The sequence below is a fragment of the Styela clava genome, chromosome 5 (assembly GCF_964204865.1).
Source record: "Styela clava chromosome 5, kaStyClav1.hap1.2, whole genome shotgun sequence".
Classification (NCBI taxonomy): domain Eukaryota; kingdom Metazoa; phylum Chordata; class Ascidiacea; order Stolidobranchia; family Styelidae; genus Styela; species Styela clava.
Window position 1 is genome coordinate 23,047,504 of NC_135254.1, and position 27,032 is coordinate 23,074,535.

Sequence of the window (27,032 nt, forward strand, 5' to 3'; positions counted from 1 at the left end):
TGTTCTTAACTTCTACAAAATTTTATAGTCCTAAGTCCAGCTAAAATTTTTATTAATGAAAAATTCAAAATTCCAAGACAACCATCTTGTAGGGCATGGCTCAAAACCCCAAAATATTGAAAAAAGTGAATTTTCCAAAAATGTGACTTAGGCCCATTCTGTTCTGATCCAGCGACACATTCGTTTACTTGATAATTGAAATAGGTAATAAACAATTGAATTAAATTTATTATGTTTGTATATCGAAGTAATTTAGCATGAAAATGTTCTATGAGAAGTTTGAGGAGTCAGAATACTTGATAATTTTTTACTCTTTTTTACTCGTCTTATAGGAAAAAGATGTGAAGATTGCAGTAGCTTCCTCTGAGAAAGGTATTGGTATTAAAATCTCAAAAACTTTTTTCCTATTATCTTACTGTAAAATTGCTTCCGAGCAATCCATGTATTTCTGCTCAGAGTAAAATTTCTTGATTTTTACAAGTAATCATCTGTAATGAAAGATAAACTCTTCAAAAGGTCCATAAAGAAGATAAGCGGCATGTGCCCATTTTGTTGCAAAACTTTTTTTTGCGTCAAAAAAATTTAAAATAACAATAAAAAAATTGCAAAACTTCTATGCGCTGTATCCTATGCATGATGGCGTTACTGTCGCAATAGGGAATTTATATGTAATTATTAAAAGAAAAGTACCCAATTCAGAGACCAATCCACTCGTAGGTGTATACTAGTAATCTTACCGGGAAAAGCAGGGAGCAAAAGAAAACATTAAAACATACAACCTAATTTTCGAAAACGTTCTAATACAGTTGAACGTTAAAGGGAATCTAAAGTTTGTGTGGCACTGTAATTCGTACGCAACTTCGCCTTAAGAATTTTCAATCATTAAAATGAATTCTCTTGCATCTATTATGCGTAGCTTAAATCAAATGTGATAGCAAGTATTTGAATTATAATACTTTAATAAAATAAAATAAATGAATAGATTTTTTTTTATTTCATATTTTCGGTATTATTATTATTATTGGAATTGTTTTATCAATTTTAGAAAGATTATTACTGGAACAGGGTGAGCATTATGGTCATAGAAACATCTTATATATTATAAAAACTATTTCCATAAATTCGAGTTTGTTTCAATTTTTAAAATATTTTATATTGTCATTGCGAATATAGCGCGTGGATGCTAACGTTTCAAACTGTTTGATTCACAACGCCCGACTTATTAACTAAAAATGATTGATTCGATTGGTTCAAATTGGTTTTTGTTTTTGCTCCAGAACAAATTGATCTGAGGAAGAACTCGATAAATGGTAGTGTATTGTTTTGACTTCTGTTATGTGATATCTGATTCGTCTATATAACGCATTTACTATTAGCGATGAATTGATAATCTGATCCATTTAAATTAGCGTTTCCAGGAATGAATAAAAAGATGTATGGATATTGATTCAATCTTGCGTTGAAGATATAAAATTCAATTCAATTAAAAATACATAAAATTGTCAGGATTTTACACTGTTGTTGATATTAATATGAAGTGTCGAGGGGTCGTAATTTTCCAAACTACCTTATTTTAAAACATTTCTGCTTGTTGAATGTAGACTGGCACGATCGAATTACAGTTGCTATTATATCTTTTTTCGGGGCATTTTTCTTGTTGCATTGAACAGAGCATTATCCTTAGAAAATTATGTTGAATTGTTCTCTTAAAAGAACGAATTAATACGGTTCAATTGATACCGAGCACTTCAAAACGTTAGAGTGGTTGTGGTGTGTTTTGCTTGTATAATCCGATTTACATAAGTTGTATCAGTTTCTCAACTGAACATGGTATTAAATATATTTTACATAACATGATGAATATTGTATTTAAAACAGGCCACAATGGACAAGTTTTGACTCGAATGAATGGTAATACAATGTTTTAGATACTTGTTCCCGCAATCCATACACGCTAAGAACTTTTTACAAACGTTGAACATCTTTTATCAGTATTTTAGATGACTAGAGCTAACAACGAATGTGACAAAATGTTTTTCATCCTGCAGTATCATCATCCATTATTCAATTAATTTTAGTTATGCGACCAGACAATATTCACAGTCTGTGCATATCTGTTTTATCAAACAAATTTATGATTTGCATCAAAAGAATAGGAATATGAAAAAAGGTGATATTCGAAGCAACAAACTTAACGGACGACACCAGAATGTTCAGCATAATTCGTCACGCTAATAACCGAATTGCGTAAGTGATTTTTAGCAGTTTTGAGAAAAACGTAAAAAAACTTCCTAATGATATTGTTATGCCATTGAGAGTCAATAATTTGCCATGGTTCAATTTTTTGATCGTAGCCGGATTTAAGTTAATTTGTATGACGCAGTTAAGTGACGTCATGATGGCGCACTGTGACTTAGGCAGAAATGTGTTCATGACTTGGGGACATACTAAATTTTGCAATTTTCTATATCCACCAGTCTTGAAAACTAAACATTCCAAAAACGAATGTAATTCCCAGTATATATCTGCAATGTCTAATCCCCAAAATAGCTAATCAGTTTCAATTACATTATTTTTATGTTTAAAAATATATATTTCATCAATATAACACGTTTTGCACACCCACCGAAATAAGACTAAGATTAAATATAAAGAATAAAACAGCAATGCACCCAATATAAAAGCCAACCAAGGTGAATTGGACTCGGACAGTGAATATCACAAGTGCACGTCTTCCTATACTGTAGTATAAATTCAAATTAATACGCGCTAAGCTAGAATCCGAGATGCAAAAACTCGAAAATACTTCGCCGAGGTTATTTTGCCTTTGTGACATCACAATAGTCCTGCGGTAACAATGATAATTCATTATGACGAAACAATTGCACAAATGTGCATGTCATACTAAATTTCTATTTTTATGGGTTCCGGAATTCTTAAAATAAAATCTGAGTTAACAGACAGGTGCGCAGCATTACATAAATACCTATTTTATAAAAAACTCCAAATCGCCAAAAATGACTTACGCAATTTGGTTATTAGCGTGACGATATTTTAGAATCCCTCGCATTAAATATAATAAACAGTTCGTTCGGTTACACTGTTGCAATGACTGTATAAGTCAAGTATAAATCGACAAATGTATCTAATCTAAATCTCGAATTTTTATGAGATACAAACATTGCGGGATTCGATTCTTTTCAAATCTGGCAAGATTTTCATGCTGGAAAGTAGATTGGAAATAAAAATATTACAACAACAGAATTACATTTATATATATATACTCAAATTTAGTTTGTTTCTCATCTGTTCAATTTGTTGTTAACACAGAGCTTTAGAGACAGAAATTTTACAATCGAGTCCGAATACGAGTTACCAAAATGTAGACTCCGGGTACCGCTTAAAGTTGATGGAATTTTTCGATTCCAGCAACGAAATGACGAGGAATTAAATTTTGACGATAAAATCTCCTTGTCGTAGTCAAGTCTCCTTTTACAACACTAATAAAAACTCCCAGAGGACTTATTTCTTCCAATTCTGTAACAAATCGAGACTTCGATTATTACCATTGGATGTCTGAACTTCCGAATCACACTCCCGACTTTGGAAAGTCTGAAAATACGACTGCGACTCTGCTAAAAACAAGCCAAAAGTTGATTCCAACACGCGACTCCGATTGCACACATCTGGTTGAATATTCTATTTGTTTTTAATGATAAATCGTTATTTTAAATTGTTAATCAATTGTTGAAATATTAAATATTTTAATTTTAGCACTTGAAGAAGACATTGAAAACGCAACAGAATCTGTGCACGAAATAAAATCAAGTAAACCTCCTTGAAATAATTATATTATAACATCTGTTATGATTTTCGATTGACAAAATAGCAAAACACGTGTAGCATGAAAATCGATTTGTTTTTGGACTGATGCTTATGCTAGGTATTTCAAAAAATAGGCTATATCCGTAAAGAGGAATTTTTATATACTTGACTTTGAACTGGCCACATTTTTGTAAAACAGTATTACGTGAGAGTATACTCATATTCAATGATGCCTAATGAGCAGCTTATTTATTGTGTTTAGATCAAACTGAAAATATTGAGGACGTCTTCGTAGGTGAGATAAAAAAATTCTTGGTCGTTGTTAAGTAAGACCTGTTATCATAGAAACATAAGAATTTTGGCGCTAGCAACTCATTTTCTACCAATTGCGAGCGTAATGATGCCTCGATGTATGAATGAATGGTTTGTATATATCAGCATTCCCATTCAGACGACAACTGTCTAAGGCAGGGATTCTCAAACAACCTTTCCTGCGGCTCTTATTAATGCTTTAAAAATGTATTACTTTCAAATAAAATATTTCATTGAAAACTAATCATTGTCCTGAAATTAAAATGCGGAAGTCTATTAGTTCAGTGGTCGGCAAACTTTTTTTAGTGACGGACCGGTATAACTTGATCAAAATTTTGGCGGACCACCCTCTATACAAATGGACTAAGCTTATGTAATAAAGTATACGCGTTTGAAAATTTACGTTGACAATATATTCAAAAAGGTGATGCTATGCGAGATCTCTATTTGTTTGTTGGCCATTCACAGTTTCCAATTTGGAGACATGGTCGACAGTGATACACGTAACGCGTTTCTTACATCCAGCCTACCTCGATATTTCGTTTTTGTAGTTGTCAATATTGAAAACCCGGCCTCAAAAAAACGATGTTGTGAAAGTAACAATGCCTGTACAGCTTCTGTATCTATATCTTGGCATTGCTTGTTGTTCGTTTAGCAATAACTAATGCGTTGAGTTTGTCTGGTTTGCTGTTGGGTGGTGTTTGTTAGTCGTAAGGTTAGTGGTTAGATGGTAGAGGTGTTATTAAGCCCTTGCCCGTTTTTGTGTCATCTCACTTTTTGGCGGACCGAAAATGGGCCGCGGCCCGGTGGTTGCCGACCACTGTATTAGTTTAGCAATCTACAAGATGCAATAGTGACGCAACAGTAAGCGTTTTCGCGGCCACTCATTACTTATCGATTTTAATCGGTAAGTATGTTGATAGGTATTTGTCTGTCTGTATGTCTGTATGTATGTCTGTTTGTCTGTTAGATGCACGCGATATCTCACGAAAGCGAGATTGAATCTGCTCCAGATTTTGCATGTGCATTCATCTTATCTCGGACCAGAAGCCTATTGATTTTGGGCGAACTATATCGTATAATTAGCGAGTTATCAATCAATTATTGATATAGTGATCTAGATTTTTGTAAAGCGAGAGAATTTTTAGAACCGCCGAGTGTGTGTGTGCGATGCGCAGTGCGCAAGTTACAAGAGCGGATGAATCGAAACTGCAGTTTCTGTTTTGGGAGATCCCTAACTATCGATCGATAAGTCTTCGGTTTCCAACCGATATTCTCGTTTTTCACTTGGAAAGATTTTACACATGGCTGTAATCATTGGCTTGCTTTTGTGGATTTTCAGTTTTTGTCGCATTTCCGAATATTATGTATAAATCAAATAACTTACTGATTATTTTAATTTCTAGAGCATTTTAATTTTGTTCCAGTAATCGAAAATAGTCCCGAAATATCTGGCGATCATCTCGAGCATCTACTGCACCTTGCATCTTCCACGATTACGACCCGCTTTGACAAACTGAGAAATCAAAGCCAAATTGAATGGATGTTAGTTTAGGGTGGGCAAAATCGAATCCTTTTTGGAATCGAATAATTTGAATATTTTTAACGAATACCTAATAGTCGAATAATTAATATTTTTTTTATACATAACGGGAATCCAGAACGTCGGAGGTCGATACTCCATTTGAAAATTAATAGAAACATTGAAAAGTCGGCAATAAAGTGTTTTTATACTGGTTTAATGGTGAATTTCATCATAATCGCTGATTGTCATTGTCACCGCGATCGTTTCGGCGATATCCTAAAGTTGGTATCCCGCCCTTTCTCGTTTTTTGCAAGTATAAGGGGTCGCCGGATATCGAAGTTTCTTATTTCTAGTATACCCTTGCGTTCACATCAGCGACAGCTGTTAAATACGTTAAAGGCTGATTTCAAAACCAAATTAATTTCATTCTGAGTTTTATCCTCTGCCTTGCATTTGATCTTACTTATCACCGCTTGTAAATTAACCGTGCATGTTTAAAGTGAACGATAATCGAGATGCAGATGTTTATTAAAATGATAATTGAGTTTCTCATGCTTTTCTATGGTGTTCGTGTTATTTTAGTATTAGATAGATAAACCTTGCAAATTTGAAATTGCGTGAATCCTGAATATTGATTCAAAATAGCGATTAAATAACTTGGCAATGATGTCATTTCTAGGCCTTTGTGGCTAATAGAGGGTCAGACGCTAATTATAACTAATTCTTTCAAGTTTTAACGTTTTTTTTTCAACAAAACAACACCCAGATGGTTATTATAGCTAAAATACTTAGTGAGGTTCAATTTTATTTGCGGAATTCGCAAATTCAGCTCTTCAGTTATTGATTTTAAATATGCCTCAAGACTTAATTATTACTGCTCAAATACTTCAAAATTTAACAATTGTAATCATTTTCGATGATAATAGACCCAACAATTTCGTGAACGAGTCAGTGTGCATTGTTACAACGAAATTCACGATTGATTTTGCGTTCTACTCTTGGCTCAACATCCATGAATGGTCGAGTAAAATGTTTACATATTTGAAACATTACCTGGCCAAGGATGGAAGGGATCACTAAAGAGCTAATACAAAGTGCTTTAAAGGGAGTAGGACATGACATTTCAACTTACAGCTTAATGAGTGTTTTTCATACAAGTAACTCAAACCAGCTTTTGGAAAAACTTTTGGTTATTTTTAATCCATGTTATTTATATAACTAGAGTTTTCTAACAACCAAAAAACGCCTTTTTCATAATGAAACGCCGAAAAGTCATTTTAACATTTGATTTCGATCAACTTCATGTCGTTTTTTTTTCTGATAGCGAGCGCCTTTGGGAAATCTCGCACAATTCACGATTGAGTCGGAGACGCGCGAGTTCGGTGTCCAAGCAGAGCGGCGCAGGTCACGTGGTACCGGATATTCGAATAGTAAAATGCCATTCGAATATTTTATTATTCTATTCGTTATTCGAATATTTTTCCTAGCCCTAGTTGTTACGTGTGTTGTTGTTACGATGGCTTGGTATTTTACGCGCTTAAGTTTTGTTGCTATTTTATCTTGCGTTGTTTGTATGCGGCTCTTCATAACTTTGAGGTTTGAAATTTGGCTCTGGGACTAAAAAAGTTTGAGAACCACTGGTCCAAGGTGTTCTAAATTTGATTAAAACTTATGGCAATAAACGCATTTCCGTAGTTGTGGAACACTCAGCGTTTACTCAACAGTTAATAAGTTTCAAGAACTCATTCAAATGAATACCTGCGTAAATAAAATAACATTGAAATGAGTAGAGTAAAAACGGAATTTTAATTAGATCATTCTGTGTATTTTTCTGCTTGCATTCTCTGTATTTTGTCATATTTTTGTTGCAGATAACCAAGTGCCAGTTTCTAATGAAATCATGGGTAAGACTTTTGCTTATACCTATATCAGTAATAAAAAAATGACGTTTACGTAAACACTAAACACAATTTCGAATTTTCTGCTTGTAATACTTAACTCTGTTCAATTCTGATAACCTCATATACAATGACAAAAGAATATTTCTAATCTGCCGAATGTTCAGACATTGACAATTATTAACATTTCAGGCATTGACAACTACATGACAAATAGGATGGATCGTAAGATACTAAAATTTTTACTAATTAGATAAATCACTGTAGGTAAAGTGTGAACTCCACACAGCACTCATCGCAGTGGTTTAGCAAGAGGTCAGATTTTGCCACCGGGACTTGCAAATTTTAAACTCAATTCACATGTCCATTCATATCCAAAAACTGTTTATCAATTCAAGAAAAAATTCTGTTTAGTGTAAATATTCTAAATAGCATATAGACCACATTTTTAATGATAGAATAATTTCCTTGTCACTAAAACCCAAACAAACCAATAGCAATCCCTGATTTTCGATAGGATCTTTTCAACAGTATATCTTGTTACGGATACGAATAGTCCTATTCTAAAAAGATTTTTTGATTTTAAAACAAAAAAATAGTATGCAAAGGTTGAAGCATAAAACAAAAAAAATTCAGAATTCAAATATGAATATTGTCTTATTGGCAGATTTCAATAAATTGGTAATATAGTCCAGTGATTCTTAAATTGGGGGGGTCGAGTTTATACAGAAGTTTGAGAACTGATATAGTCAATGCTATTTTATGTGTGTTTAGTATGTAATTTTGTTTTTCAGATCAAGTGGAAGATGCTCTAATACGAATTCAAAGTAAGTACATCTGATGCAAGATTCTCATATGTTTTTCAATAAATGATGTTTTCACATCAAATTGAATGTAATTTCGATTTTAGATCAAACAGAAAACATAACTGAAAACGCCAAAGGTAAGCATACAAGATAAATTTGTTCTCGCTGATAACGAGAGGTTGTAGAATTCTTCATCCATCTTTTACAGTAACTTTATATTGAAACCGCTAAAGCTTATAGTCCTATCGTTGTCAAACACATTTCTATAATAAAACATGACGAATTATTCCCAGTTCCAGCATATATCGAAACAATATAAGGACAACGTAAAAATTAGGACAAAGAACGAAGCTAGTTAATAGGCAATAAAATACATTCTTTTTTATTGTTTCCAAGCACCAGTGTGTTTTTTTGTTTTGTTTAGAAAACACCAATGAGACGTTGTCGACATTATCGAGTATGACTGAATTTTATTTATAATGAGCAAATTTTTTAAATTTTTGTTGTTATTTAATAGAATGTTTTGCAATTATGAAATAGAGAGTCAATACTAGTACAAATAGTCGAAGAAATATTACTTTGAATTAATTATCAGTCGATTTTTATTAAAATGTAACGTGTGTATATGATTTCTAGCTATAGACGAAGATGGTACAACGCTATTTGACGGTAAGTTGGATAGGTGACAGCTTGTTTCAAGTGAAAAATTAAAAATTGTTTATGCTTATTTTTAATTCATCGTTATATTGACACAGATAATAAAATATTGCTTGAAATGGTATATTTTCTTTTTATCACAAAGATCAATTCAAGTCAACCAGAAGCGTATTATCAGGTTGGACGGTTTATTTAAAATGATACGATGCATGCACATCTCTCATAATATTTAGGTTATTTCTAATTTATGTTCAAACTTTTTATTTTAGATCTCTCGCGTGAAACAACTGTAGTTTTGAGAGGTAAGAATGACTGAATGAAGCTGTGTCTTCTAAATCAACTTACGTAAATTTGGTTCCATCACAAATTATATATATTGTAATTACAATGACATTTATATTATACTTCATGCTAAAAATAACAAAAACGGTAAAAACAATTGAAAAGCTCTTGAATCCTATAAGTTAAGTGCGGCATTCATTTTCATTTATAATAAACGTGTAAGAATTTTATATTGTAATTCCAGGTCAAAATACATTACTCAGTGGGGAAATTGGCAGTAAGTTGCGACATTAGGTTTAATATTCTTCTTTTGTCAATAATGAAACGACCTGTTAGATTTGAACTGAGGAATATGACTGAAATCAATTATTTTTTAATTTCATTGAGTGGAGTGTTTGTTGTCTGATATCAAATTTTGTATACACCGTCGAGCTGTAGTTATTTTGTTTACCATTGTTCTGTACTACCGGCATATAATGGCATATGATGAGTCAAACAAAACATTTCCATACTTGTATCGGAGATTTTAAATTTTGCAGGCATTGAAGATGCAGTCATAAGAGGATTTACTGGTTTGTTAAGTTTTAATGCATTGGTTCCCAAAGAGAGCACAGAATTGTATTAAAGCTAACTAAAATATGATTGAATATTTTACATATTGTATATATTATAAATGTTTCCTTTTGTAAATACTGTGTATATGAATCAATAAAATCATTTTCCTTTTCCATGTCGTTTACTTTATGTTATGTAGATTGTGGTGTCTGCCTCCATCGTTACGTATCAATAGAGGTAGATACTACTTAGCTGCAATTTCGCGAACTGAAGTTTATTTATCTTCTGAACCGAGTTTAGCGAACATGAGTGATTTTTTTAGTACTCTAAAGAAAATTCAGGCTAAGATGTCTTTATTCCTTAGGCCTACAGGTTTACAAACTTTAAAAGGCAATAAGTGCATATTAACGATCACCAAATTAAGTTTTATCTAAGAGCAGCATTTTTTTCCCCTGATAAGTTGGAGCCGCAGGAACAAAAAGTTTGGGTACCGTTATTTTAGTGTATTGATGTTGAAATAACATGATAAATGCTTTAGCAGGTTATTTCAAATTCCAATACTATTGCAACTATTACAGATAAAGATACCAATTATACAAACGGATTAAAAGGTAATATAAAGGGATATTTCGGCATATTAAAGAACATACATTTGGGTATATGAATCAAGTTATAAAATACAAAAATTAAATTTTGGTGGGAAGCTTATATATACCAGAAATTATTCATCCGTACCTATATTCTGACACTAAAATATCCGCCAAAGTGTCATTTGCCATCGAACTGCGCATCTCAGCCAACACTTAGCTCATAATTGATTGCGGATACCTCCGCATAGCATGCCCATGCATGTAAACCTGTAATAAGGGCAAACAGGGTCATGTTTCCTCTGTATACTAAATATCACATGATAACAGATAGTCATAAATAAACATGGAATAATTTAGATATTTAAATAGTACATTAGAATCGTTGTGACGAGCATATAATCAAATAAAAAAATATCATTCAAATATGCCGTATTTTCATTTCTGAAGTTATTTAGCTATTAATCAAACTTTTAACGTAATAGAAATTGTTTTACAGATGTCAGCGCGACTCTCAATACGGACTTTATGCGTATGTGTTTTATACTGTATATGTATAGGTCGATATGCAATTATTGAGATGAGATGCTTAAATAGTTTGTTAATATGTTATATTAAATAATTAAATATATTTCTCCCAATGGCTAACCCACGATAACGATACACTAGAATCTAGATCAAAGTAATTTCAATGGAAATGTTTGTGTATACTATATTAACAGACTTAATGGGCCAACTTACAATGGCAGTAGATGGTAAGAGCATAAGGATTTATATTTCAATTTTTAATGAGCGTTTTAGCAATTTCCATAGTAGAAAATTTGTTCATTTTGTCAAATAGTGTTCAGCAATGTCTTTTCGAGGTGATCTTATATTTGCAACACACAGCATTTATGTTTAAAAAGTATCTGTAATACATAACTATCTATTAAATATTTCTGAATTTGTCCGAATTTTTCGTACTATCTTTACGCCTACTTCTCATCTTGCAGGCGGAAGTTCAAAAGTTAATTTCACTATACGAAGTGAGTGATGTTTTTTTTTTCCAATTATAGAAAAAATTTTCTTCATTGTTATTCTATATTAGGGAGCACGTTATGGCAGGTATACTTTTTGGCGACAACCCTGTAGCACGCACAAGAGCTGTATAACCGAATTATCTAGGTAGCCAACTTCACTAAATAACTAAATCTAATTAGAACGAGCTTTCGGATATAATATTATAAACCTCCTATAATCGGATTTTGAAAACGGTTTGTAAGAATTGCCTTGTCAAATAGCACATTGATACACTCAGATGCTCTTGTAGTCATGTGTGGACCATCATCTGACATTTTAATTTGAATAAACTCTAGTGGATGTGATTTTATATATTGCGTTTCTTTCTGAATGAAACTTTTTTCCTCTATCAGCAAGACAGGCGCTTGATGAAAAAAATATAAACGCTTAAAGAACAAACGATAATATAACAAAACAATTGGTGATAAATTCCAATTATTAAACGTGGAGCACACTACAAATATCTTTTCAAACTGGCTGCTGATAACTTCCTGATAAAAATTGGCGATACTATACGTCTAGCATCCCCAACAGATTACTTCTATGTTGTACAATGGTGGCAACTGAATATGACGTCTTCTGTATTCTTCAATATAGCTAGAGATAAAGAGAGTGCAGGAAATAGTGACTGAACCAAAAGAGATTAGATATCGATACTTTGTTGTTGTAGAAAAAGGCGGTACATGATGGCTGATATGATACTTGAAGCTATAAACTATACGGAATTATTACTTTTAATGCCTTGTATGACATTTGTTGTCAGCCGTTGCTTTTTTCTCTCGGTAGATGTTTTAATTTATAATTTTACATACTCAAGTAATCGCCATATAACAATTACTGTAGCAAGTTGAGAATCCCAAGTTATTTAAATAATTGCAGTATCCAAAAAGAGTATTTCACATAATACGGATGGTAAGTATATTATGAAAAATATAGTAAATGAACAATGCGCAATGCACTAAGTGGTAAAATTAAAGAAAATATAATAAAAAATCAGTTCATGACTTTCCATAAGATTTTTATCACACTATTATAATTTACAAATTACAACAATCGGCGAATATAGGAACATTGTGAAAATATTTATGATGTTAAATAATTTGAAATTCTATCAATTGTGGGGCATTGATTGACAAACAAGAACATGAATAACAAACATAAAGTATAAAGTACGTTACAATTTGAATAGGACAAAACTGTATGCCGATATAATATGAAACAAATGGCTATTTTTCCAATAAGACATATTTTTACATTTTGACTTTTGAACCCGTTAATTATTTTGTTGGGATACGCGTGCACGAATTTAGAGTCTGCCCAATTATTTTTTATTTGTGCTCATTAACGTTATTCACCATCTTTGACGAACTTGAGATTTTTTTTAGTCATTTCATCACGTTTAACTGCGATAGTTGAAGGTATGTTACTTATATACTGCAATTATTTTATTGCAACTATCAAATAAAATGCGTATAAAAACTCGCAATATATTTGAAATCAATGCTTATTTTCAAATTCACTAATTCACTTAAACTATCAGATAACTAGTCAGAATAATAAAAAGATCAATTTTAAATAATAATATAATTGATTTAGAAGTAAAAAATTTACCCTAACAATTTGTTACACATGTGCGCTGTGGGTATATTTCGAAGACCAATAGGGAAGAGGATTTTAATCAAATCTAATGTCGTCATAAGTTTGGTCAATACAAGAACTCAGGCCTTAAATAACAATAAAAAAGCACTGATAGTAAAGGTAATTTTTACGTTCTTAATAATTATTTCAGGACAAGATACTTTGTTTAACATGACCATTATAAGTAAGTACAAATAAGTCGAAGGTTGACATAAATTTTGTAGATACTGGAAATCTTAGTTAGATTCAAAATGTAGTGTAACAGAAATACATCAATATATGTTACGTCCATCAACGAGTCTTTTATATTTAAGGTGCTGTCATGGATATAAAACGCGTCGTCGGCGGTAAGATTAAATATCAAAATTAAAATGTAGAAATATATTATAACAGCATATCGTCACGCTAATAGCCGAATTGCGTAAGTCATTTTTAGCAGTTTTGAGAAAAACGTAAAAAACTTCCTAATGATATTGTTATGCCATTGAGAGTCAATAATTTGCCATGGTTCAATTTTTTGATTGTAGTCGGATTTGAAGTAATTTGTATGACGCTGTTGAGTGACGTCATAATGGCGCACTGTGACTTAGGCAGAAATGTGTCTACGACTTGGAGACATGCAAACCCACCGAAATAAGACTAAGATTAAATATAAAGAATAAAACAGCAATGCACCCAATATAAAAGCCAACCAAGGTGAATTGGACTCGGACAGTGAACATCACAAGTGCACGCCTTTCTATACTGTAGTATAAATTCAAATTAATAAGCTAGAATCCGAGATGCAAAAACTCGAAAATACTTCGCCGAGGGTTTTTGCCTTTGTGACGTCACAATTGTCCTGTGGTAACAATGATAATTCATTATGACGAAACAATTGCACAAATGTGCATGTCATACTAAATCTCCATTTTTATGGGTTTCGGAATTCCTAAAATAAAATCTGAGTTAACAGACAGGTGCGCAGCATTATATAAAAACCTATTTTATAAAAAACTCAAAATCGCCAAAAAAGACTTACGCAATTCGGTTATTAGCGTGACGATATTTACTCCCACTGTAAATGATCCGTAATCGAATAAAACGACAGAATTGCCTTTTTCTTTGTGCTGTATAATGTGTTTTTGATTTTTATATGATACATATATCCTACATAATATATAGTTTATATTGCCACGAAAACAATTCTGTATCTATATCGCCCAGTGTTTGCGATAAGACGCGAGTCAAATACAGTCACGGAGTAATCATGCTTTAGTCAAAGAGAGTCTTCCTATTTAAAAAAAAAAGTAATGTAATATTGAATTAACATACATATATGTCGTAATTCTAATGATCTGTATTCTACATTTAAGTTATTTAGGCATCAAGCTAATAAAGTTTCGATTATTCTAATAGTTTCATTTGAGTCTGATCTAATTTAAGTCCAATTCAAGTCTCACTAGCGATTAGCAGAGCCAGTTTATTTGGATGACTGGAATCTTGGAAACAGATTGAAGTCTAACTCGAGTAAAGTGACTCGATTTTTCCTTAGTTTCTTAAACAAATATTTTGATGCAGACTGCAATTAAATAGCTTTTTTAACGAAGCATGCCTCAAACGATTGACGAGGCTCAGGACTCATCTATTTATTTACTATTAAATTTAACAGGTTTAGAAACAGCCACTAATCGGAGTGTGACGGGTGAGACACTTTAAAAAGCGACGTAATTAGATGTTTTACTAAAAAAATCATCAATGGACTTCTGAGAACGACTAGATCCGTACTAGTTCTGATGTTGAGTTTATTGACCGCATCACAACCTGTTGAATTGTACCATGAATGACCAGGATCTATTGTGCTCTTATATCTTTTCACTTTTAACGTTAATGAAAAAAATGTTTTTAACACGATAATGACGTAAATAGATTACGGTAACCCTAATATATATCAACATTTTAAAATTGCTCTCTCTTCACATTTCAGATATAATTGGAAATAATGCTATGGAAACTAGTGGTAAAGGATAATACAACCTTTGTGATATTTTTAAAAAATATGAGAAAATAATGATAAAATTTTATATATTTATAGGAGACATAGACAAGTTAATTAAGATCACCAACGGTAAAAAAAATTTACTATTTCAAAAATTTCTAGACATCAATAAAACATCAACGTTTTTATTTACACAAATCATTTGCTGTATAACTTCACATAAGAAACGGTTCAAAACTTTTAAAGTTGTGATATTACACATGGATTCAATATTTTTGAATTTATACCGCCAATTTTAACTCGTAAATTTAATAATTTACCAATTTTATATTATTCCTTTTAAAATTCAATATGTTACAAAATTGTGCTTGGCAGGAGTTGACGATGCGACAATTTCAAAATTAAACGGTAATTAGGATTAATATTGTTTTAGTATACTGTACTACCGACTAGATCCGATGTTTTCAATAGATAGACAAGCCCTACTTATTCAAAATGCTCAGAGAGAAATGTCGTTTCAATGCAAAAAGCTAGTTTGGTAGATAGGGAGCCTGAACTCAAAACTTTGTTTAATAAATAATAGTAACCTCAAAATTTGACCATAAGAAACACTATTGCTTCATAGATGTGAATTTAAAAGCTTGTTATAGATATATATCATTCATATTATTTCCTGTTTTAACAGTAATATTTGATCACGCGGCAACGGCAAATAGTAAGTTACATTACAAGTAGATACTGTAACAGTTTATATTTTTGTGCGAAATCTCAAACGAGACATAAAATAATATTAAAACGGTTCTTTAGCTAATTAGTCAATTAGCTATGCTCTATTTAAATTTCCAAAAAATGATTTCTACACAAAATATCTTCTTGTGAACAAAATGAAATGAACAAAATGAAAAACAAATGATGTGTTTCCAACTAACCTTTACACACGCATACAAGATTTTAAATGCGAACTGCGAATATAGAAGCCCCGGCTACGAAGACAAGAAGCCATATTTTCAATTTTATATTTGGTGTCCATGATTCATAAAGTATTTATTAAATATACCATGCGTGTGATAGATATACTTCATATTAGATCCATTCGATAAAAAGACGGTTCCATGATAAATGATCTTTTTTTCTCAATTTATCATGACTAGCCATTCATTTTACGTCATCTAAATACATGCTGATTTTTTTTTTGCTTGACAGCCGTGTATAGCATTTACTTGCAACCAAAAGTCACAGAATACGAAAGTGAGTATGCAAGCCATTCTCTATTAATTCCATTTTCAGAGTGTAAAAACTTGATATTTATAACAAGTATCATGATGGGTAGTATTTCAGTGTCAAAATGGCAAGCTGCTCAGCAAATACACATTACTTATATTTATGGAACTAATCCATACATTATTTCGGTTTTTGCGCTGATGCAGATTTGAATCTGCGAAATGAAATGAGAACAGATCGATTGATATCTCATAGTAGATTCAAACAATTATCAATATATCACATTTGTGTTTATATTTGCACATGTACCCACATAATTAAACAGTGAACTCGGTCGCATACCTTGCGAAAAATAATTTTTTGTAAATAAAATTGTACGATTAATTCAATATGACATCGCAATAGACACATATCAAACTACAAATGTAAAATCAATTATACATTTGTTATTACATGATTATCTACTATAATAAACAGAAAATGCACGCATAGTTTAAATTGCATGCCTGTAAGAAAAAATATAGTTTAGCGCTATAATCAAGGACACAATGTTAACCTGAACTGACACTTTATTCTTTTCCAAGTTTTGATTCGTGGAAACGATTTATTTTATTTTATTTTTTTATTAACAGCTTACAAAACGACTTTCGAGCAGAGTATAGACGGTAGTATATTCATCTTATTTGTACAAATAGATGCAAAAAATAGGTTATTCGTACAATGCAAAAAAAAAGTTATAAGCCCGGACCAGGCGTTTGATCAGAAAATTTCCAATTTGCGATTTTATTCACTAAGCCTTTTTCTTGTTATTTTTCAAACGAATATATAAATTATACTAGTATTATACTCCTACAAAATGTTATGGCGTATTGCCTGGTGCTTGGATGTCGTATACTCTATGGTCACTCGGGTATTCAGCTTTCTATTACAAATAAAAACCTTAAATTTATGAATGCACTAAATATGGGAATTTATAGACTTATCAATTGATCAATTTTCCATTGTCTTTAACAATTGACAAAAACGAGATTCGATAATTTTGCCCTCAACTAAAAGCAGAACTGACGAGGCCAAAATATTGCTTCAATTTCCGCAATTCTATCAGAAAGATAAAACTCAATACTAAAATTGCCATCCAGAAGACAGTGGTCCCATACGCATCATTTGTACGAACACAGTTCTGCAGAAAATATATTCTATTTTTTTTATGCATTATTCAGCACACACGGGCAATTTTACAACAAACTTTGATAGTAAGTGCAACATATATGTAATATTCATGACATAATAACTTTAATTTAGTGTCAAATAAGCATGGGTAAGATCTGAGTAATTTCGCGGTAAAAGTCTGCATTTTGCGAGAATAAGCCCTTGCACTTGACGAATATGTTATTACAGTTCCCACTCTTACACAATTATTGCGCAGGCACTAGAAAAATGTTATAGTTATATTTATATATAATCGGTAGAAGAGATAGAATGATTTTTCGTCACTCGACAACTACTACCTCATTATTCACCTGGTTGCGATATACTTGTTTAATCATATTACGAAACAATTGAAAAGGCACAGAGCCGTCAATCCCTCTTAGCAGTGGGCATAATTTTCCGTGCCTAACGTGACAATCCAGTAACGTTCTTTTTGTTATTACGTTATTCTTATCATTATTATTATCAATCAACACAAAACTATATTAATGAATGTTTTAACAGTGAAACAACTCAATGACAGACCTCAGAAATGTGAGGATGTTCGCTACCTTACAGCAAGAAAATGGAAATATAATGATGACTCAGGAGGAATTTATATACTTTCTTTTCCTTTATTCCCTACGGGATTGAACGTTTTCTGTAGTGCCGTAAATGAAGGATGGCTGGTACGTCCCATAACATTCAAACGTATCCATGATACCATGTGCATAGCATGAGCGCTTTCAGAATTTTGTTCTTGAAGTCTTAGTTGAATTCAGGCTGTTGCGCTCAGCGTCTTAGACCATGATTAGTTCACAAGATGCCTAGATGCCATTCCTAGCAAAATTGTAACTCGTATTTTGAGCTTCGGAATAGTATAAAATTTTACTACACCGCCTACACAACCAATAACGGCACGATTAAGGTTTTCGGTAAAATCTATATACAAATTGATACACAGCAGTCCTCTTCGACAATAGTCTAAAAGCCCCAAAAAAATCAGCAAAAGGCTAAAATATCATCTCACTATGTACACAGATTATGTATTAAATTATAAAATTTCGGTCGCTTATGTATGTTTATTTGAATACCCGATAGTTCATCAACCAGCAACTATTGCATATCTATTTATAACTTATGTATAACTTTGAAAGTTGACAATACTTACAACAATATAAGAATTAATTTACAATATCGTATTTAGGTGATTATGCGACTAGAGGAAAGTACAGAAATATTTGATGCTAATATTGCTTCTTATAAATCAGAAATGGGTTCTTCCACAACAGGAAATTATTGGTTGGGTGAGGAAGCAATTAAGCAACTACACGATGTTATTATTTCCACTTATAATAAATGTCATCTAAAATGTTGCCTACATTTATTAGCTGGCCAAGAAGTATTAAAAACCAAGCAAATTTTGTCAAAAAATAACTGTTTTCTAATCGATATAGCAAAAACTAATATCATTTTATATGCCCGGGTAAAAATTTATATTGCCGAACCCGGGTAATGTTTTCCAATTACAAATGCCTTGAATTTCCACAAATTATCATTTTTATCAGTCTTCATTTTATTATTCTTTTAACCCAGGATTAGACAATATGCACAAAATAACATCAAAAGAAAAGTACAAGCTGAGAATCGAGTATACAGAAGATATGGATGCTGTTGTTACATTTATTTACGGGTAAGAACTGTATTTTGTCTAAGCCTGTCTGGTCGTAGTCTACAGTCAGTGATTCCCAAAGTGGGCAATATCGCCCCCCGGTGGGCGAAAACGATACAGAGGGGGGCGAAAAAGTCGAAGGGGCGATAGGGGGGCGATTTCGCGAAACCTGTTTTTGCTCGGCGCATCGTGCACTTACTTCTGTACTCTGTGTGCATTCGCAGGATTAAATCACGTGGTCGATTATCACACGCGAAAGGATTGCTGGACTCGTCTTCGCAGTAAGGTACGGTAGTTTGTGTATCCCAGTGGTCGGCAAAATACGGCCGGAGTAAAATAATCTGGACGGGACGATTCACTGAATAGACTTATCCCCGACCTTTGACCGCGGAAAATTCTTCCTATACTTTACCATTTTATCATTTTCGGTGCTTATTTCAATAGTGGTTTTGCGAGTTGTTGTCTGTAAAATGGGGTATTTGTTTCAAACTATCATTCTAATTCATACCATTCAACAATCTGTTTTTTAAAAGTACCGATAAAGAATTTTAGCCTAGTCTATCACAGCTATTTCTACTATAATTTTTGATACTGTATTTAAACTGAAACTTATAGGAAGACAAAGTAATCATTGACTTATTTGTTAATATTTAAATTTCCGAAAAACAACTAAAAACTAACGAATATAATTAAAACGAAAATGATGTAATGTTCGCGACCACGCCTGAAAATTTGTGAAAAATCAGTGAGTGTGTCTGAGCGGATGCGAAAGGGGGCATTGTTACGTTTATTTTTGCATCATGGCCAATGTCACGAAGTAAACAAGAAAGTCTATGCCCGGAGAAACATCCAAACGGCGGTTATGATGATGAATTAATTTTATTTATAATTTACGCTCGAGGAGTAAATTACATTTTTTTACGTAATAGAATTTATCGTGAGACACGTTCAGACTAAATTTTAATATATCCTAAAAATTCTATTGAAAGCTAGCTACTCGTTTAACGCGCTTACGATTTAATTATAATTAGACAAATGGAAACACGAAGAAAAGTTGATGCTGAGGGCAGGGGTTCAATAGCGCAGTAAATAGTCGAATATATTGCGATGCAATAAGAAATTGAAATTCATATTCTATTCGAGAAATTCATCACTGCTTAATTTTTGTAAGAATGTTTCCTCTTAAAGAACATTTTTATCAAATTTCACAAATCATGCGAAAACATTCACTTCGATGTTTGGAAGTACATATTTGTGCAAACAATTATTTTTGCCCATTTAGAAAATGTTCCAATCTTGGCGTTGTAAAGCTATCAAGCGTGATGCAGCAACAAGACAGTGTCACATTAAATGTCATTGTAATGATTTTTTAATAGGACGACTGAATGGAATTCACGAATTGTTGCAGTTTTCGCGCGTTCTTCCGTTTTCAACTTTCAAACAATATAAATTTTGTCCCGCGAGCGACATAAAATTTGCCGACCCCTGGGCCGTATCCTATAGTCGGTCACGGCTTCTTCCACATCCGAATCAATGAATCCAAAAACAAATGGCTGATTAATTCTATGGACTGGGGATTGGACTGGAGGCCGTGGTAAGATGAGTAATCGGAAATGAATTTTACCGGAGTATTTTGGTGCAGGTCATCAGGCTGTAGGAATGAATGAGGTGTACAAAAATCATTATTATAAGTTTGGAAAAATTAACTTTGTTTTCATTAATTCAATGTGAAATGGGGTGAATTTAGGGAGTGAAATGCTATAAGGCAAGAGTACATGGCGGTTTTTGAGGAGGTAGAACTCTGGATTCTTTCATTTCCGACCTATTGTGATGAAAAAGGGGTTTTCAGCCGTGCTACTTTTGCTATCAAAACAACGAAATCGCCTTTCCATCAATAAACGGGGTAATTTTAGATATGATAAAAAAAACTCGCTGAAGAACACCAAGCTCATCCATCTCATTAAAAACACTATAAACTCTGATTTGTCTTCTTATTTGGTCTGTAATATATTCGTTTCTGACTTTACATTTTTTGAAGTGCCGGGGGGCGATGAGGTTGTATAAAATATTGTAGGGGGGCGATGGTCAAAAAAGTTTGGGAACCACTGGTCTACACTACATTGTCAATTTATTGCACCCTATTTTACTAGCTGGTCGAACAATAACCAATATTCGAGTCAAGCAAAATTTTACTGAATAGATTATAAATAACGAGGAATTTTTTTATTGCAACTTCGCATTTTTTCACCCCGTCCTACGTCAATCAGCCACACTCGTTGAAATTTTTGTTCAAGTATTTAGTTCTTTTTTATTATGATTTTATGATATCAAAAACATATCTATTATTGAATAATCAATTATTCCGAGCATGATTGTTATTGTATGAAGAAATGAAATGGAAAATAAATCAAATTCTGTTCGGACTGGTGACTGCAAATAAATATTCAAAGCAATAGGGAATATAAATTAGACCCACTCCAAAGGCTACAAAATCCCCAGAATTACCTAAAAATATCACAAAGCATTTGGAAACTGTATGATTATTTTCGTTGCAATACTTTCCTTAAATGTTGGATTTTGAGACATTTCTAAGGGTGACCCTATACATGCGTAAACTATTTTACGCATGTATGAATAAAGCAATTTCTATTTTCATACCAGGATGACACCACAAAAAAAATAAAACCCATAACTTTCTTAATTACTACTATTTGATTTTGTCTGCACTTGAACATCTGTTTATGTATGACTGTTTTCAAAAATTTCAGAGATATAAGACATTTTGCACAAAAGTTATGGTCTCTCAAGAATATGTTCAAAAAACGCCCTTCTCGTCGCTGGACAGACAGACTTGCATCTGTTGCGCAAAATTGTCAAACACTCCCACATACTTTTCTGTGGGGATTTCTGTAATTTTTCGCTTAAATTACAGCATTGAGTTCATCAATTGTTTGAGGATTGTTCTGATACGCATTTTCCCTATAGAAAGAATATGTGTTGGCTTCAAGTCCGATGAATGATGTACCCGCACGACGTCACTGTTAACTGCTGATCCGTCTTTGCCGAAATTGCTCCCCCACCCTGTCAGGGGTGTGATTTAATGCATGAAGGTCGCTACTGGCCACCTCCATCAATCCCTCTACATCTACATCGTCAAAGCGATATCCACCACCTCTTTCATTTTCGTACGTAACCAATACGGACCGATTATGCCATGTTTGGAAATGCTTATCATGTCGTTCACTTTATTGAGTGTATCGGTTTCGGTATGACTGCCGTCGGAGGGGCTTCGCCCGAGAAAAATTATGAAACAAAAAACTGCGCTTCAGCATAAAACCAAGTGAAGGAGTCAAAATTTTGCGCAAGGAATGCAAGTCTATGGAACATATTCTAGAGCGAACATAATTTTTGTAGAAGTAATAAAGAAAATTATGGATTCCGTTTTTTTTGTGGTGTCATCCTGGTAAGAAAATAGAAATTGCTTTATTCATACATGCGTAAAATAGTTTTTCTGAGTGTTGAATGAATTATGTTCCATATTCATCACCATATTATATCACTTCAATTTGAGCTTATCATTCAAATCACCTTTAGTTATATTAAGTAAACTTTATGTTTTGCAGTTCTTTTTCTATTGGTGACGAATCGAGTAATTACCAGCTAACCGTGGCTGATTTCGTTCAAGAAGAATCTTCCACAAATTTGGTATGATCGAAATATTTAAATTTTGAATCTGAAAAAAAATAAAATTTCACAATATTTTGGTACAAAAATTACAACGAAGAAACAATATTTATATAGTGAATCACTATTTCGTATAATTATACTGTTACCCTGTCGCTTACATATTCGAAGCAGCCGGTAAGTAGAAAAGAATAATGTTTCTAATGGACATAATACTTGAGGATCTAATAAATACCTATTTAAAGTGTTTTGAGCGCATTCTTAGATACTCGGAGCGCACTCAAACTAATTTTCCCAATATGAAAAACACACATCGTTCGTTGTTTTGTACGCGTTCACTATAAAATATGTTTCTTGGCTAGAGTTCAGCTTCTTGTAAATGGAATTGAAGATAAAACTACTAATATGCGAAAGAGGTCGACCCAACATTATTTTCTGTTGTTTTTTTTCAGAATTCCATGAAAATAATAGGTCATAGTGGATCCACCTTTTCTACAAAAGACATGGGTACGACGGAAGACTTGAAGACCTGCGCTGTGACAGGAGGAGGAGGCTGGTGGTTAGTTTATTACATTGGTTTTATAATACAGCATTTTACCTTTACAAGAGAAAATTGTACATGCTGTGCCCATTATTTGAATCCAATAAAAATTTATAATTAGACTATGCACAAATAGTTACTGATAGGTAAGAAACTGCTATAGTTTGAAGGAACGAGATCTTATCAGTTCGACACTCCCTGCCCAATTCGCCATTACCGGAGGAGGCGGTGAACATGAGATTTGAGTCCAATATTTTGATCTGCGATGCTATCCAAGTTAAATCTTACTTTTTACCACTAGAATGTTCTGAAATATATTCTAGATTTGCTTTTCGACAGGTATGTTGCAGCGGCACCCGGATGTCAGAGTATAAAACTAACTGGAAAATATTATTCTACGTTAGCAGAACGCGATGGTTCAGACGGAATCATAATCGGGGAAGGTAAGTATACTTAACAATGCAAATAAAACATGCACTTCACCATCAGCAATAATTGCAGCAACTTGGATAGAAATCACCAAAATTGTCAACTCATTAGCATGTAGCAATTTTTACAACCAAAATCGGCGAATGGAATGACTCAAAATATAATTTTCTATTCACCGGGTTACATTTGAAATTTCAAGATCTTCAATCTAGTTTTAGAATTTCGATGATCGTTTAGCTTAAATATAGTTGTCAAGGCCACAGATGAAACCATTCATTTTTGAATTGACACATGAATGACTATCGCGTGATCAAATCACATGAATGACTATCGGATGCTCCAAAGTCAGCCATGAAAATATTTACTGCAAACTGAACTTTCTGAGTTATATGGCACTCAAATTGTTATGTTTCGCATTGACTTTTCCATATAATTCTTGAGTAGGCACATTGGTATTTCAGAAAGATAACTTAAATAAGGGCTCGGCAACCTTTTGTCGCTCGCGGGCCAAAATTAAGCGTTGCAAGTTTGGCGGACCACACATATTTTTAGAAAGTAAAAAACCGAACGGATGGGCTATAAATCACAAATTTTTCACACAGATCAGAAGTTAAAAGTTTAATCAGCGCGCGAAGACTGCAACATTTCGTGAACTCAACTTAGTCGTCTTAGTCAAACTTTACAGATGACATTCAATGTTACACTTTTGGTTGCATCATGATTGATGCGTTTCCGGCATCACTAAATGGGGAACATTTTTTAAATGGGACACTGGATGAAGCCAAGATTAAAACATTTTATCAATGGGAATCACTAATCCTAGTTTTCAGCTTGTTTTTTGTAATCTTTATTTTCGAAAATAATTGTTTGCATGCATATATATCGTAACCTACTTCCAAACATCGATGTGAATTGTTTTGCATAGTTGGGCAAATTTGAATAGAGTTTTCCTTCAAGAGGATACTTTTTATAAGTGATACATTTCTCGAATAGAATATAGATTTATTTCCTCATTGCTTTGCATAGTTGGGCAAATTGGGATAGAGTTTTCCTTCAAAAGGATACTTTTTATAAGTGATACATTTCTTGAATAGAATATAGATTTATTTCCTCATTGCTTTGCATCTCAAAAAATTCCATTTGAATATATTCCGCTCCATTGAACCCTTTGCACTTTTCCGCGTTTTGTTGCTATCTGTAAATTATGCCCTCAGTAATTGGGAATTATATACTTGTTAGGTTTTAATATAATTTAGTCTACATGTGTCTCACAATAAATTATATTACGTAAAGAATATAATCGTCGAAACAGCCGTTTTGTTGTTATAACTCAATGAAGCACCGCTGGCCTTTTATTTTACTCCGCGGGCCGCGGGCCGTAGGTTGCCGACCCCTGACTTACATCTTTGCTTCGGTAATATCGTAAAACTGTATCTGTTACGTGATTCAAATTTTGTTTTTGTCAGCTTCGAACTTTTACAAAAGAGCTGAAATGTCCATAAAAGTTTCCCGTAAGTACCTTAAAAATTATTATCAGAATCTTCATATATTAGAAAACACAATAATAAAATTATTTTTCTATTATCTATTGTATACTAGCTGTCAAAATTATGGCAAATCAAGGTACTAAATATGCTATTTCCGATCCATACTGAACCGCTCTGAAACACTTTCTGAAAGTAGAGGTTTTGCTGTGCACTTTGAACTTGGACTATCGTCAACGACACAAACACCATTGGTTAAGTTTTTTCAATCAAAAGTAATAAAGCATTACGTACAATGACATTTTGCAATGACAGATTCTTGAAACGTTGTATGTGCTATCACCTAAGTGGACTTTGTTTTAACAAATCGTCCTGAATTAATTTGATGTTTGTGAGCATTCCCGGTCATTTGATTGTGCGCATATAAGTTTCACTTCAAAATGTACAATTTTTTTACAGATTCAGACCTAATGTGAATACTAAAAGAACAGACAATTTTATTATTACTGCAATTTACAATTCGCTAAGAGACAGAGTTGCGTAGAAACCGAAATTTACATTGATTATTCCATATTGCTTACCTGAACGACAATAGATGGATTAATGCCTCATTCATCCAAAGTTATGAAACTCTTGTACTCGAATGTATTATGAAAATATTGGAATGGATTTTCAGAAGAAATTGAATGGAGAGTTCTGAAATTAGATTCAGTCTTGCAAAATGATTTTTTTCGACTTATATATATGCCTATATACCTGTCTTCGTTTATGAATATTTTAACAGAATTTACCATCTTATTGCCTTCCACTTGGTGTGTTCTACTTTCATTTGGTTACTTTTTACATATTTGAATTCTGGACTTGCCTTATAGGACTCTAAGGGTAGAATAAGAAAACTTGGATGAGCGAAAAAATCCTAACTGTTCGATCTTCAAGAACCACCAAACACAATAAAGGAATAAACATTGATATCACGCCTAACATAGCTCATTTTCAACAATTTGTTGTGGAGGTAGGGGAGTCTTTATTTAGGTTGTAGCAAGTACATACATACAGTACATACCGTGAATTTTATTACTTTTCACAACTCATTGTTGATAGTGCATATTATTTTCCCAAAACAAGGTCGTTGGCAGATTTTATTTCCTTATGATATTTTCATAAAACATTTCATGCGAAAAAGTTGAAGCTTGAAAAATAAAAAATAAATAGAAGGGCGAATTGTTGAATTCGGGCGTTCAAGCTTAAAAATAAGTCAGTCTGGTCATAAGAGGTCCTGGTTTAAATACATCGTTTTCTGTCAAAAAATCTTCTACGTTCTGGTTTCCTCGACTGCTTATTAACTCGACATACTGCCCAAGTTTAATTCTTTGATTACATTTTCCCTTGATTTCATTACTGTTAAATTGCTTTCCCGTTTTGATTGACGAAATTTTAGTTGTTGGATTGCAGTTAATTGCTTTTAGATCACGAACTGGTGTCATCATAAAATGTAGGGAAAATGGGGTCCATATTAGGCGTGTCCTTACCTCACTACTATTTAACGTACTTTTAGCGGAGTAATCCCTAACTGATACCTTGAGAGGTTAATGAACATAAAATATATTGTAATGCCAAATGTTAACAAATAACAGATAGTGAAATACACTTGAAATAAAGATTACCTCGGGCTTGGAATGGTTAATTGGTTA

The 27,032-nt window shown here is 32.9% G+C and overlaps 1 protein-coding gene across 1 annotated transcript in view; it reads left to right on the top strand.

The window, feature by feature from the left end:
* Nucleotides 1-26,562, top strand: part of LOC120345130 (uncharacterized) — a 30,328-nt gene extending 3,766 nt beyond the window's left edge. Inside the window, exons 6-45 of the mRNA XM_039414540.2 lie at nt 333-372; nt 1,046-1,066; nt 1,278-1,310; nt 1,879-1,911; nt 3,775-3,828; nt 4,088-4,120; nt 7,534-7,566; nt 7,753-7,785; nt 8,355-8,387; nt 8,471-8,503; nt 8,791-8,823; nt 9,003-9,035; nt 9,169-9,201; nt 9,293-9,325; nt 9,550-9,582; nt 9,845-9,877; nt 10,439-10,471; nt 10,947-10,979; nt 11,170-11,202; nt 11,440-11,472; nt 12,386-12,418; nt 12,892-12,924; nt 13,296-13,328; nt 13,459-13,491; nt 14,796-14,828; nt 15,111-15,143; nt 15,219-15,251; nt 15,498-15,530; nt 15,808-15,837; nt 16,326-16,370; nt 16,976-17,008; nt 17,564-17,596; nt 18,057-18,220; nt 18,739-18,838; nt 19,128-19,224; nt 22,827-22,908; nt 23,340-23,446; nt 23,768-23,871; nt 25,324-25,368; nt 25,801-26,562. Of these exons, the coding sequence (XP_039270474.2) occupies nt 333-372; nt 1,046-1,066; nt 1,278-1,310; nt 1,879-1,911; nt 3,775-3,828; nt 4,088-4,120; nt 7,534-7,566; nt 7,753-7,785; nt 8,355-8,387; nt 8,471-8,503; nt 8,791-8,823; nt 9,003-9,035; nt 9,169-9,201; nt 9,293-9,325; nt 9,550-9,582; nt 9,845-9,877; nt 10,439-10,471; nt 10,947-10,979; nt 11,170-11,202; nt 11,440-11,472; nt 12,386-12,418; nt 12,892-12,924; nt 13,296-13,328; nt 13,459-13,491; nt 14,796-14,828; nt 15,111-15,143; nt 15,219-15,251; nt 15,498-15,530; nt 15,808-15,837; nt 16,326-16,370; nt 16,976-17,008; nt 17,564-17,596; nt 18,057-18,220; nt 18,739-18,838; nt 19,128-19,224; nt 22,827-22,908; nt 23,340-23,446; nt 23,768-23,871; nt 25,324-25,368; nt 25,801-25,817 (1,797 nt within the window). The 3' untranslated portion in view covers nt 25,818-26,562. The remainder of the gene's footprint in view (nt 1-332; nt 373-1,045; nt 1,067-1,277; nt 1,311-1,878; nt 1,912-3,774; nt 3,829-4,087; nt 4,121-7,533; nt 7,567-7,752; nt 7,786-8,354; nt 8,388-8,470; nt 8,504-8,790; nt 8,824-9,002; nt 9,036-9,168; nt 9,202-9,292; nt 9,326-9,549; nt 9,583-9,844; nt 9,878-10,438; nt 10,472-10,946; nt 10,980-11,169; nt 11,203-11,439; nt 11,473-12,385; nt 12,419-12,891; nt 12,925-13,295; nt 13,329-13,458; nt 13,492-14,795; nt 14,829-15,110; nt 15,144-15,218; nt 15,252-15,497; nt 15,531-15,807; nt 15,838-16,325; nt 16,371-16,975; nt 17,009-17,563; nt 17,597-18,056; nt 18,221-18,738; nt 18,839-19,127; nt 19,225-22,826; nt 22,909-23,339; nt 23,447-23,767; nt 23,872-25,323; nt 25,369-25,800) is intronic.
* The last annotated feature ends 470 nt before the right edge of the window (nt 26,563-27,032 follow it).